The sequence below is a fragment of the Salmo trutta genome, chromosome 23 (genome assembly GCF_901001165.1).
Source record: "Salmo trutta chromosome 23, fSalTru1.1, whole genome shotgun sequence".
NCBI classification, from domain to species: domain Eukaryota; kingdom Metazoa; phylum Chordata; class Actinopteri; order Salmoniformes; family Salmonidae; genus Salmo; species Salmo trutta.
The window spans coordinates 34,264,118-34,278,826 of NC_042979.1; the positions used below are offsets into that span (position 1 = coordinate 34,264,118).

General features: G+C 42.5%; 1 protein-coding gene across 2 annotated transcripts in view; it reads left to right on the forward strand.

Moving 5' to 3' along the window:
• LOC115159858 (electrogenic sodium bicarbonate cotransporter 1) overlaps positions 1-8,609 on the forward strand; it is an 88,855-nt gene extending 80,246 nt beyond the window's left edge. Inside the window, exons 24-26 of one of the 2 annotated variants that reach the window (XM_029709930.1) lie at positions 730-832; positions 5,370-5,448; positions 5,608-8,609. In XM_029709930.1, the coding sequence (XP_029565790.1) occupies positions 730-832; positions 5,370-5,410 (144 nt within the window). In that variant the 3' untranslated portion in view covers positions 5,411-5,448; positions 5,608-8,609. The remainder of the gene's footprint in view (positions 1-729; positions 833-5,369; positions 5,449-5,607) is intronic. The other variant, XM_029709929.1, reaches the window with a different exon arrangement.
• The last annotated feature ends 6,100 nt before the right edge of the window (positions 8,610-14,709 follow it).

The window sequence follows — 14,709 nt, forward strand, 5'->3', positions numbered from 1 at the left end:
TCAGTCTGCTTGATTTCATGTGTTTCCCCCAAGGGATCTACCTTGTAGTAGTAGTAGTAACAGTAGTAGTAGTAGTAGTAACAGTAGTAGTAGTAGTAGTAGTAGTAGTAGTAGTAGTAGTAGCAGTAGTAGTAACAGTAGTAGTAGTAGCAGTAGTAGTAGTAGTAACAGTAGCATGTTACTTTTTGTAGAACACTAGCACACTTAACTCATGACCTGTCCTCCCTCCTAACAGTCACACCACTCCTCCTATCCGAAACTATCCCTTCTGTGAACACTGTTCTCCAAATGAGAACTGGCTAACACTTTATGTTACGGTACTGAAATGAACACTGTCTGTTTGTCTGAGCACTGTCTTTTCCTACAGACATACATACGGTACAGATATCACCAGGTATTTGTGTAGAAACTACATTGTAAAATGATAATTACACAGCATGGATGACATTATGATTTACTTATTTGTTTCTTTAAACGGCACACCACTGGACGCCATTACAGTAGATACATGGGTTGTATTCATTAGGTACCAAACAGAAGAAAACGCAATGAAACAGGGAGGGACTACAGTACCTGAACTTATGAGAAACCCCCGTTTTGATTTTCCATTGCAAAATGATTTGCTATAGTGTGCCCTAATGAATATGACCCAGGTAGTTAGTTGCCAATATGTTAAATGAGTTGAAGTAAGTAGCAGAAAGTATAGCCATTGTTATTCTCTCCCTCCAGCCCCCTGAGTACCCCTACAATGACAAAATCCCCAGTATTAAAATCTCCATGGATATAATGGAGACGGAGCCCATGTTGGGGAATAAGGATAAGGCCTCGGACAGTGAGTACAACAAGACTGCATGGGGTCTCGTACCCACAACTGCACGGGGCTTAGAGCCTTTTTACACTACACTTCTTTGACGACACATACCAGTTCCACAACACATATTTTGTAGTGTAAAGAGACGGATCTAGATTCAAATCTCTTTTCCAAGCCACCTCTTTAGGTAGTGTTGGACACTTCTGCACCACATACCCCCCTCTGAGGGGTATAGTGTAAAGACAATGGGAGAATCTCAATTGCATACTCCTCGCCTCCTTCTCAAAACCCATTAGATAAGAAAGCCAGAGGTCCGTCCCCTCTGACCTTCTCCTCCAATGGGTTTTGAGAAGGAGGCGAGGAGAGAGGACGCAAGGAATATGCAATTGAGATTCTCCCAATGGCTCTCTGACGCTAATTACCATTATACCAGTAGAGTAGACAGCATTTGTTGTCAGCCAAGACTTTTAAAAGGTCCACACATTTGTGAATATTTTCATTAATCAAGTGTGCAACAGTATGTGCAATATGGTTTAGATCACAAACTCCTGTATATTTTGAATAGCTATCCTTGTTTTGTTTGTCTCTGTACTGTGTATTTACGGTATGCTAATAACTGCACAGATGGGTAAAGTAAGGATAGTGTAAACAGGAAAGTTGCACATCTGTGGTGAAGAGAAAGAGATCTTACTTACATATTTACGTATTATGTGTAAAATCAGTCTTAATGAGTGCTGCTAAGGCCTTCTTGGAAAGTTTATCTTACCTTCTTGCCTCCTTCCCCCTCTGTCTCGCTCGCTCTGTCTCTCTCTCGCTCTTTCTCTCTCTTTTTTTCTCTGTCTGTTTTTGTACTGTGCCTTCAGAAGGTATTCAGACCCCTTGACTTTTTCCACATTTTGTTAGGTTACAGCCTTATTCTAAAATTTATTAAAAAACGTTCAAAAAAATTCTCATCAATCTACACACAATACCCCATAATGACAACCCCCCCCCCAAAAAAAAGAAATATAACTTTTACATATGTATTCAGACCTTTTACTCAGTATTTTGTTGAAGCACCTTTGGCAGCAATTACAGCCTCAAATCTTCTTGGGTAGGACTCTACAAGCTTGGCACACCTGTATTTGGGGAGTTTCTCCCATTCTTCTGTGCAGATCCTCTCAAGCTCTATCCGGTTGGATGGGGAGTGTTGCTGCATAGCTATTTTCAGGTCTCTCCAGAGATGTTTGATTGGGTTCAAGTCCGGCCTCTGGCTGGGCCACTCAAGGGCATTCAGAGACTTGTCTCGAAGCCACTCCTACATTATCTTGGCTGTATGCTTAGGGTTGTTGTCCTGTTGGAAGGTGAGCCCTCGCCCCCCAGTCTGAGGTCCTGAGCGCACTGGAGCAGGTTTTCATCAAGGATCTCTCTGTACTTTGCGCCATTCATCTTTGCCTCAATCCTGACTAGTTTCCCAGTCCCTAAAAAACATCCCCACAGCAAGATGCTGCCACTCCCATGCTTCACCGTAGGGAAGGTGCCAGGTTTCCTCCAGACGAGACGCTTGCCATTCAGGCCAAAGAGTTCAATCTTGGTTTCATTAGACCAGAGAATCTAATTTCTCATAGTCAGAGTCAATTTAGGTGGCTTTTGGCGAACTCCAAGCAGGCTGTCATGTGCCTTTTTACTGAGGAGTGGCTTCCGTCTGGCCACTCTACCATAAAGGCCTGATTGGTGGAGTGCTACAGAGATGGTTGTCCTTCTGGAAGGTTCTCCCATATCCACAGAGGAATTCTAGAGTGCTGTCAGAGTGACCATTGGGTTCTTGGTCACCTCCCTGACCAAAACCCTTCTCCCCTGATTGCTCAGTTTGGTTGGGCTGCCAGCTCTAGGAAGAGTCTTGGTGGTTCCAAACTTCTTCCATTTAAGAGTGGAGGCCACTGTGTTCTTTGGGATCTTCAATGCTGCAGAAATATTTTGGTACCCTTCCCCAGATCTGTGCCTCAACACAATCCTGTCTCTGAGCTCTACGGACAATTCCTTTGACCTTATGGCTTGGTTTATGCATGTCCAATCAATTGAATTGACCACGGGTGGACTCCAATCAAGTTGTAGAAACATCGCAAGGATGATTAATGGATACAGGATGCACCTGAGCTCAATTTCGAGTCTCATTGTCACGACTTCCGCCGAAGTCGGTCCCTCTCCTTGTTCGGGCGGTGTTCGGCGGTCGACGTCACCGCCCTTCTAGCCATCTCTGATCCATTTTTCATTTTCCATTGGTTTTGTCTTGTCTTACATCACACCTGGTTCCAATCTCATCAATTACATGTTGTGTATTTAACCCTCTGTTTCCCCTCATGTCCTTGTCAGTGATTGTTTGTTTGTATGTGATGTGCAAGTTATGTTCTGGTGCGCGACGGGTTTTGTACCCACTTTTATTATTTTGCATATTTTGGTTTTCAGAGTTTTGTGAGCACTTATTAAACGACTCCGTTTATACCAAGTTCGTTCTCCTGCGCCTGACTTCCCTGCCACCAGCACGCACCCATTACACTCATAGCAAAGTGTCTGAATACTACAGTTGAAGTCGGAAGTTTACATACACCTTAGCCAAATACATTTAAACTCAGCTTTCACAATTCCTGACATTTATTCCTAGTAAAAGTTCCCTGTTTTAGGTCAGTTAGGATCACCACTTTATTTTTAGAATGTGAAATGTCAGAATAATAGAGAGAATGATTTATTTCAGCTTTTATTTCTTTCATCACATTCCCAGTGGGTCAGAAGTTTACATACACTCAATTAGTATTTGGTAGCATTGCCTTTAAATTGTTTAACTTGGGTCAAACGTTTCGGGTAGCCTTCCACAAGCTTCCCACAATAAGTTGGGTGAATTTTGGCCCATTCCTCCTGACAGAGCTGGTGTAACTGAGTCAGGTTTGTAGGCCTCCTTGCTCGCACATGCTTTTCAGTTCTGCCCACAAATTCTCTTTTGGATTGAGGTCAGGGGTTTGTGATCGCCACTCCAATACCTTGACTTTGTTGTCCTTAAGCCATTTTGCCACAACTTTGGAAGTATGCTTGGTGTCATTGTCCATTTGGAAGACCCATTTGTGACCAAGATTTAGCTTCCTGACTGATGTCTTGAGATGTTGCTTCAATATATCCACAATTTTCCTCCTCATGATGCCATCTATTTTGTGAAGTGCACCAGTCCCTCCTGCAGCAAAGCACCCCCACAACATGATGCTGCCACCCCCGTGCTTTATCCCCATGTGCAGTTGCAAACCGTAGTCTGGCTTTTTTATGCCGGTTTTTGAGCAGTGGCTTCTTCCTTGCTAAGCGACCTTTCAGGTTATGTCGATATAGGACTTGTTTTACTGTGGATATAGATACTTTTGTACCTGTTTCCTCCAGCATCTTCACAAGGTCCTTTGCTGTTGTTCTGGGATGGATTTGCATTTTTCACACCAAAGTACGTTAATCTCTAGGAGACAGAATGCGTCTCTTTCCTGAGGGGTATGACGGCTGCGTGGTTCCATGGTATTTATACTTGCGGACTATTGTTTGTGCAGATGAACGTGGTACCTTCAGGCGTTTGGAAATTGCTCCCAAGAATGAACCAGACTTGTGGAGGTCTACAGTTTTTCTTGGTTGATTTCGTTTGATTTTCCCATGATGTCAAGCAAAGAGGCACTGAGTTTGAAGGTAGGCCTTGAAATACATCCACAGGTACACCTCCAATTGACTCAAATTATGTCAATTAGCCTATCAGAAGCTTCTAAAGCCATGACATCATTTTCTGGAATTTTCCAAGCTGTTTAAGGCACAGTCAACTTAGTGTATGTAAACTTCTGACCCACTGGAATTGTGATACAGTGAATTATAAGTGAAATAATCTGTCTGTAAACAATTGTTGGAAAAATTACTTGTGTCAAACATAAAGTAGATGTCCTATCCGACCTGCTAAAACTATAGTTTGTTAACAAGAAATTTGTGGAGTGGTTGAAAAACGAGTTTTAATGACTTCCGACTTCAACTGTATGTAATTAAGGTATTTCTGTTTTGTATTTGTATTACATTTGCAAACATTTCTAAAGCCTGTTTACGCTTTGTCTTTATGGGGTATTCTGTGTAGATTGAGGGTATCTTTAAAAAAAAATCTATTTTAGAAGAAGTCTAATGTAACAAGTCAAGAGGTCTAAATACTTTCCATGGGCACTGTATATATCTCTCTCTGTCGCTCCTTCTCCCTCTTCCCCTTTGTGAAGCTCTAACCTCATCTTTGAGTCTTGATCAGATCTCTCGCTTTTCTCTGACTGCAGACATCCAGCTGTATTATGCACACTAATGCAGATGAGCTTACTTTTCTAATCCTGTCTTATTGTTCTATTTTCAGCTGCTTACAAATGCTTAATTAACAGCTGCTTCTACTGTGAAACATCGTGGCTTTGCAACGCTTGCTCGAATTTTCCTCTTTTGCTGGACCTGGTCTGAATTTTGATGATATTTTGAGTGTGAATATTTAACTGGCTGAAACATGTTGATGTTGTGTGTGTTTTGCCTTCTCTCTTAGGACCCCCGTCGTCTTTCCGTGACCAACACTCCCCATGTTGAGGACTACTTTGAACCCACTACTGTAGCAAGGTATCTGTGTGAGCAAGCCTGCGTGCCTTATTCTATACCCCCAGACACCCACAGATTATATAGTGTGACAATCAGTCATAGAGTATAGCGTGTCATGGTTGTTCAATCTCTCTACCTTCTCTCTGTTTCCTCTCTCTTTCTCCCTCTCCTCTCCTTCTCTCTCTCAGTCTGAATCTATTGAAAAAAAGCTGTGCCTCAGATTAGGATCGACCTGGACCCAGAGGACAACGGTTTCTTCTGGAAAAACTAGTCTCTGGGATCTGAAATGTCCCTCTAGTTTAACACAAACAACCCAACAGAACCAGCACCTGCACACCACAGTACTAATCAACACAGCACAAAGTGCATCTGAAATCGCACCCTATTTCCTATATAGTGCACTACTTTTGTCCCCTTAGGGCTCTGGTCAAAAGTAGTGCACTATGTAGGGAATGAGATGCCATTTTGGACGTAACCAAAGACCCCTACAGCAGCCTCTTTTATACTGTAGCACTGTTTTATAATTCTCTTTAAAATGTCCTGCTGAAGTACATATTTTTAATTTAAGATAACTGACATAATTCTTTATTTTGAGAATGAGAAGTATAGGAGGGAGCCTTGTGAAACGGGGAGATGTACGTGTTTGTATGAGAGGGGGAGGGGTTGCGTTTGAAAATCCTTAATTTGCTGTAGAGGTCATGCTCTACACCAAGGAAAACGTTGAAGTTCTTTGGAAACCATTCATTGCTTATTCATGGGTATGGTATTAATGATTTATAAAGCATTTAAACTAATACAATGCTTTATGTATTCATAATTCATGCCTGTTAGGTAATTAAGTACAACATACTTTATTATGCAACTCTTATGGAGCTGTGAAGTTGGACTTGACTGTCCTATTCTATGCCGGCCAGAACAGATCAAACTTTAAAATCCCATTATGATTTCATGTCCAACTGTCCATAATAGGCCCATAGTGTCCTTTTTGGATATTCAGGTGTTTCTGTCCTTTCCCCCACTCCTTCACACCTGTATTATCATATTTATTTATGCTAAATATTTTTGGAACAAAAATGTTGGTTTGGCTATTTTCCTTCCCAGTGTGTATGAAACTGATCAACTTTTCTGATTGATCTGTTCTATTAGTTATGTTTGTTGCAGGGTTGAGGTCAATTGCAATGTCATTAGAATTTCTAATTCAATTCTTGAAATCACTCATGAAGTGGAGAATTTCTGTTGAATTACATTCTAATTCCAAGAATCTTAAAGTTTTGGAATTGAATTGGAATTATACTGTTTGAATTGGAATTATAAAGAAAATATTTTTTGAATTGAATTGGAATTCAATATTTGTACATTTCCCAGGTAATATAATTAATGCAAAAAGTGTCAAATTGACTGCAGGATGTGTTTTAAATCATTTAAACTTCTATTTCTAGTATAACTTGGCTATCTGAACACTGACATCAGCCTTAAAGCCCGAGGGAATTGTTGGGGATAATTTCAATTGGGAATTAAATTATTTTTATTTACCTAACATTGGAATTCAGAGGAAATGAATTATCTCTGAATTCAACGACTGACCTGGAATTATAATTGAATTTGTGGAATTAACCCTGGTCTGTTGTTCCTATCGGCTTTATAAGAGACAGGAGGACACCAACTACGATTATCTGTAGTAGGGATTGAAATATATAAATATACTTATTTGTAGCTCTACCTCTTTGACTTAATTAATGTACTGTAGGTGCCAGGCATTATAAGTACAGTAAGATGAACACGTTATTATTATGCAATGATCTGTCATCATTAATACTGAATTATTTGCATGAAAGGGCACAGCACAGGATCTCTACCTTATCACTTTCTGAGTTCCTTTTGCTCTGTAACTAATTCATTCAAGATTTTTATTTGTATCACATTTAAATAAATGCAATAACAATGACGTATATTATAGCGCTGAGAGATTAAGTGAAATAATAATTACGTGTATTTACAATATGACAATTTTTCCGGTTGTCTGTGGGGCAACATTTTTATTATTACCTTTTTTAATGAAGTGATCATTTAGTAAGTGTTTTTTAAGGACATGAAATAATATTATGATTATGATCTATGATATCATTGAAGAATCACTGTGAGACAATGCAATATTGAAGTTACTTGTCTTGTATATCTGAAAGAACTAATGTTGCATATAGTGTACAGCTTTTCAAAGTTCCAAGACCAAATATTCATTCACAACCATTCAACATTTAATCTCCTCCACCAGCCAGCTTTCTCGGTTGCCAGCTCTCACAGATGCATTGCAGCCCTTGTAGAAATGTAGGCTTAAATTATTTACTTGTGCAAAAATTCCTGGACTGGATTTTGATTAATTACAGTTTCTAAGTGGCTTGAAGATAGAGCTTTTGGTTATGTGGTCTTATTGATTACTGGGTTTGTAAATTATTTAAATTGTAACATCTTCAAACATTCATCTCAGCCAGTTAAATGAGATGAATCAAAACTTTCACTGTGATTCTTATCTATGCTGTTATCTTCATGCTACTCTTACAGGAGTGTATGAAAGCTAATATATTGCAGCGATAATATAATACAATTCTATTTGTAATCTTGCGTGGTATAATGTCAAACAAAAATATTGTATTGTAAGTGTATCTGAAGTATGATAGAACTGTGATGAATGTCAAAATGATGGTACACTCTTAATCACGGTCCCTATTGATGTCATGTTTTCTATCCCAAATATGCCAGCTCCCATCTTGATCTGTCTTGGGGCAAATGTTAGTTGTCTGTATACCTTGACAGCATATTCATTTTCTAGGTTTCTAAGTTTAGGATTAGTCCATGTTTTGCTGTAAAATTTGTTCATTCATAGGGGGCTAATTGTATAAACTTTTCTTTTTAATAATGTTGACACATTTGAGAATCTTTATCTACAAACATGGTTCATATTTAACAAGCACAAGCACTGAGATACAAGTGTCAGTTTGTTGTAAAACGTAGAACAAAAGATTCAAGCAATAAAACTATACTTTAAGATAAATGAATCCCTGTAAGATTTATGGTATTTCATTAATAATCTGTATAGACTATTTTTGAATGAGTATGTTACTTAAAGTGAGTTATTTGGCATATTTTTCAAATGACATGCATATTGACAGCAATAAAGTCATGTACAAAATGATTCTGTGTTGGTTTCAGTTTGTATTAAATGTTTATATTTGATCTAATGTAACAGTCAGGCCTGGATTCACAAAATGTCTTATCCTCAAAAAGGTTATTGGAAAACATTCATTCTTATATTTCTCTGGGCTCTGATCTCTTTGCAAAAATACTTCTAAAGCCTACTGCTGGTGGTCAGATGCTGGAGTTGGTTTTTACACCGCTACCATAAACGTTTTGGTAGTTCAATCAGCCATAGCACTCTAAAGGGACCAGCAATGGGGTCAACAGTTTAACTGGGATTAGAAACAGAATTGAACTGAGGAGACCAAGTGAGCAAGTTAAATAAGTTACTTGTCTTCCATTAGGCCAAGCTTAATCTCCTATCCGATAAATAGGCCGAGAGTAGACGCAAGGTCCCCAGTCTCTCCACACATGCTTTAGTTGGATAAGCTGTGTTTTGTGTGCGTCTAGCCTATTAGGTCAACATGACAGCCTTTTCGCAAGCATTATCAAAATGACTTATCGCAGCAGCTAGTCTGCATAGTGACTGGAATCACAGGAATGGAATGAATGGCTAATTAACACATCTGTTATCTTTTACTGGACACTGTCATTGTTGCCAGGGAAAAGACATTCACCCACGGTTAACCGTTACTTTGATCTTGAGAGCCACATAGTATGTTCCCATAAATTTCAGTTCTCCACAAGCATGATTTGAGATTAAAGGTGTCTCTATAGTGAAGGGTGAAGGATGATGCTATGAAAGTGATAGGGCCAATAGCACGCTATGAGATGTAATGCTAAAACATGTGGGTAGGGTGAAAGAACATCCCTACTTACAGTATGTTGTCCAAATGCCTTGCCCTTGTGGTGTGATAACATAGGTCTACGTGAACGTTGGCTCTACTGTAATTGATAGGCAGGGCGAGGTATTTTCCAACAAAAGAAAATAGAAATTCAACAGGCTTGTCCTTACTTTGATCAGGCTTACTGCCAAGTAATGTCCATTGGACGGCCCTGCATGTCAGCTCTTGCTGCTCCAGACCAAAAACAGATCTGGCCAAAGCCAGGTAAAAACAGCCACAACCCAACCTGCAAGCTAATTAAATTAAAGTGTGTGTAATTAGGCTCTTCCTCTTCCGGGCCATCCTCTCTCCTGGCCAGCAGATGTAGCCAACTGGCATCAATATATCGGCCTTCACACACCCAACCTCTCACTCCGTCACACCCCCCCCTCGTCAGCTCTGACCCGGCGGGCGGGGCGGCCATCGTCCACAGAGCGTTGTGACGGGACAAGGCCTCTCCATTCCTGTGTTTTGACCCGGACCTGTGGACAACAAAGAAACGATACTGTTGGAGTGAGAGAAACCACCTGGTCACTCTATCGTTGATCTCCTTGTTCCTGGACATCCAGACTAGAGGAGTATGGTCCGTGACCAGAGTGAGGTGTCGTCCCAGGAGGTAGTACTTTAACTTCTTCAGTGCCCACTGCACCGATAGGCACTCTTTCTCCACTGTTGAGTATTTGGTTTCTCGGGGCAACAGCTTCCGGCTGATGTATAGGATGGGATGCTCTTCCCCTCGTACTTCTTGGGACAAGACTGCTCCCACCCCTGTGTTGAGGGCATCAGTTTGGATCACCATCTCTCTCCCAATGTCCGGAATCACCAAGACCGGTCTGGAGCACAGGGACTCCTTCAGGTTCTGGAAGGCATCTTTCGCTTTGTCAGTCAACCTGACCACGTTGGGCTGGGTCTTTTTCGTCAGGTCTGTGAGATGACAAGCTACAGTTGCATAGTTAGGAATGAACCTACAGTAATAGCTGGTTAGCCCCTCAAAGGTTTTTACCTGAGACTTGGTTTGGGGCTGTGGCCACTGTCAGATGGCTTGAACTTTCTTCTCTTGCAGTTTGACGTTGCCCTTCTCGATGGTGAAACCCAGGTACTCTGCTTCCTCAAGTCCCAGTCTGCATTTTTTTGCATTGGCGGTTAGACCTGCTCTGCGAAGAGCCTCCAAGACAGTGTTGAGCTGCTTCAGGTGAGATTCCCAGTTAGGGCTGTACACAATCACGCCATCCAAATATGCTGCCGAGTACTCACTGTGGGGTCTGTAGTGAAAAGATATACCAGGCGTTGCTCAGGCGGTCAACTAGCTCATCTACACGGGGCATAGGATAAGCGTCAAATTATGATATCTCATTTAGTTTTCAGAAGTTGTTGCAAAACCTTACCAACCCATCCTGCTTCGGCATGAAGGCGATTGGCTGCACCATTCACTCTGGGACGGCTGGATAATCCCCATCTTTAGCATCTGGTCCTCCTCCTTTTTAATGGCCACCCGTCTGGCCTCTGGCATCCTATAAGGCATAATGTTACCTTCTTTCCAGATTTGTGTGGATGTGGTGGTGCGTCAAGGTTGTACGCCCTGAGGGAGGGGGGAGAAGACATCTCTGCTCTGGTCCACTAGTTCCCCCATCTCTTGCCGCTCTAGTTTTGTAAGCTGGGTGCTGATGGCAACCTCCTCTCGAGCCACTTCTGTGGGGACAGGGGACACCGCAACACCAAGCAACGCCTCTCAGGCATGACACTTTTGAGAAGGTTAAGGTGGTATATTTTCACCGGCTTCCGGTGCCCTGGCTGCCGAACTTTGTAACTCATTGGACTCACCTTCTCCAGGATCTCCTTGGCTATTCCCACTCGGCTGAAGAACATCACCAGTTCCTTGGCAATACAAATGAAATCAACCTTACCGTGAAATGCTTACTTACAAGCCCTTACAAACACTGCAGTTAAGAAAAATATTTACTAAAGCAAAAAATAAAAGAGCAACATTAAAATAACAATAACGAGGCTATATACAGGGGGTACCGGTACCGGTACCAAGTCAATGTGCGGGGGTACAGTGGTTCCTCCTTTAAAAGTTGCATCATACTGCAGCACACCTTGCGGGCTTCTGCAGCATTCTATGGCACGTTATTAAATTGTCAGCCATTTTTTACGTTAATGCAAGTTAGTGCTAGTTTGACCACCAGAGGGCAACTTTGAGAAGCATTAGATAGTCTCGCATATTGGCATTACTAGAGAATTTAAAACCTTTTTTGTAATAACATAGTACATGGGATTGATTTTAAGAAATGTGTACAGGTTAGTCGAGGTAATTGAGGTAATATGTACATGTAGGTAGGTGTAAAGTGACCATCTTTCCATCTACTTTGGTGACCTGGACCATTGCTTGGGTGAGATTGGGGTCCTCCAGCTGGGCCGTTCTGAACTGGCCTTTGAGGTTGAGGCCGAGGATCCCCTCCCGAGATCTTCCTCTGACAACTCCCATCTGGTTTGTTGACTGTTGGAGGGGTTCTTTGGCCATGGAATGTTTGGTTTTCCTCTGTTTTTTTTCTCTTGATGGCTGTAATGGGCCTCCTACTTCCCCAACAGTTTAGTAAAGAGAGGACAAGCATGACCCACCAGAAGGGGTAACTGGAGGTTTGGGCCTACTTGAAGTTGACAGTTCCCTTGAGGGGCTGTAAGCTTCACCACTGCCATGGGATATTCCTTGGTGTCCCCGTGAATGCAAGACACTGCCACGGGATTCTCTGGGGTATGATTGTGCTCACCTACTAGCTGTGGCTGTATCAATGACACCATACTGCCGGACTCCAACAGGGCTTCCGCATCTTTTCCATCTACTTTAGTTGGGATTGTGGGGGCTGGTGTCTCCTTATGGGCCCAACAGGAGGTCATTAAGTGACAGGGCCTCCCCCCAGCTGGGTCCATGGTGTGCAGTGGGCATGGGTTCATCTCTACTGGGGCAGTTCCAGGCCATGTGTCCCACCTCACCACACCCACAACACCTTCTTTGGTTGGGGTCTAGCCCGAACCTACGTCTTCGGGGCAGCTCCACCTCTGGGAGTTTGGCAGACTTATCGGGCGGCAGGAGGTCTCTCTGGTTGTTTCCTTAGCTTACCCTCCGTCTTGTCTGTCTTACCAGACTTCAGTAGATCCATTGTGATCTGGTGGCTCTCCACTAGAAGGACTAGTTGGTCCACGGACTGTGGATTGACCTGCCTGGCCACCTTCTTGGCATCATAGGGAAGGGCCTGTAGGAAGTGGTTCATTACCACTCTCTCCACCACGCTGGGCCCTGCAGGGTCACTCTGCAACCAGGCCTTCATCAGCCGGATGAGGTCGTGCATCTGGACTCTAACTGACTGGGCACGAACAAAGGTCCATTCCTGGAACTTCAAGACCGGGTCATTACGTGTAGCCATACCGGGCAAGAATCGCTGCCATAACCACCTTGTAGCCTTTAGCCTGGTCATATGATAGGTCAAAGTAGGCCTGTTGTTCTTCTCCAGCCAGGAAGGGTCCAAGCAGCCCAGCCTTCACACACCCACCCTCTCACCCCATCACATTTTGTTTTGTCAGTCACTGACAGTCACTCAGTTAGCCATGTCAGCTGACAATTTTTTTATTGGTAAGTTAACAAAAGTTGTAGTAATCATGGCCGAATACCGACGTGCCCAGGGTCCCATTGATGTTGTTAGTCATTCTCACTCAGATATCATTAACATGGCATAAGTCATGGCAAAATGTGTAGATTTTAAGGAAGTTAGCTATAAAATGGAAAAAATGTATCTCTCCCCATAGCAAAATCAGTAGAATTGCATTAAATTTGTTATAAAATTGCAAAAACGTATCTCTGCCATATGGCAAAATGTGTAGAACTGCAGAAAATGAACTTGTTACGTTGACTTTCCACCGCCAAGAGGGGGCCACTAAAAACATTTCCCACTTAGGGCCACTTAGAGATAGAAGAAGAGGAGAAGTGGATTCTGGCCTATGAGAGCCACCTAGAGGTTCACTCTGCACACCCCTCACTAGGTATTCAATATGGGTTGAATTAGGCTATTTGAATGGATTCTGGCCTATGAGAGCCACCTAGAGGTTCACTCTGCACACCCCTCACTAGGTATTCAATATGGGTTGAATTAGGCTATTTGAATGGATTCTGGCCTATGAGAGCCACCTAGAGGTTCACTCTGCACACCCCTCACTAGGTATTCAATATGGGTTGAATTAGGCTATTTGAATGGATTCTGGCCTATGAGAGCCACCTAGAGGTTCACTCTGCACACCCCTCACTAGGTATTCAATATGGGTTGAATTAGGCTATTTGAATGGATTCTGGCCTATGAGAGCCACCTAGAGGTTCACTCTGCACACCCCTCACTAGGTATTCAATATGGGTTGAATTAGGGTATTTGAATGGATTCTGGCCTATGAGAGCCACCTAGAGGTTCACTCTGCACACCCCTCACTAGGTATTCAATATGGGTTGAATTAGGCTATTTGAATGGATTCTGGCCTATGAGAGCCACCTAGAGGTTCACTCTGCACACCCCTCACTAGGTATTCAATATGGGTTGAATTAGGCTATTTGAATGGATTCTGGCCTATGAGAGCCACCTAGAGGTTCACTCTGCACACCCCTCACTAGGTATTCAATATGGGTTGAATTAGGCTATTTGAATGGATTCTGGCCTATGAGAGCCACCTAGAGGTTCACTCTGCACACCCCTCACTAGGTATTCAATATGGGTTGAATTAGGCTATTTGAATGGATTCTGGCCTATGAGAGCCACCTAGAGGTTCACTCTGCACACCCCTCACTAGGTATTCAATATGGGTTGAATTAGGCTATTTGAATGGATTCTGGCCTATGAGAGCCACCTAGAGGTTCACTCTGCACACCCCTCACTAGGTATTCAATATGGGTTGAATTAGGCTATTTGAATGGATTCTGGCCTATGAGAGCCACCTAGAGGTTCACTCTGCACACCCCTCACTAGGTATTCAATATGGGTTGAATTAGGCTATTTGAATGGATTCTGGCCTATGAGAGCCACCTAGAGGTTCACTCTGCACACCCCTCACTAGGTATTCAATATGGGTTGAATTAGGCTATTTGAATGGATTCTGGCCTATGAGAGCCACCTAGAGGTTCACTCTGCACACCCCTCACTAGGTATTCAATATGGGTTGAATTAGGCTATTTGAATGGATTCTGGCCTATGAGAGCCACCTAGAGGTTCACTCTGCACACCCCTCACTAGGTATTCA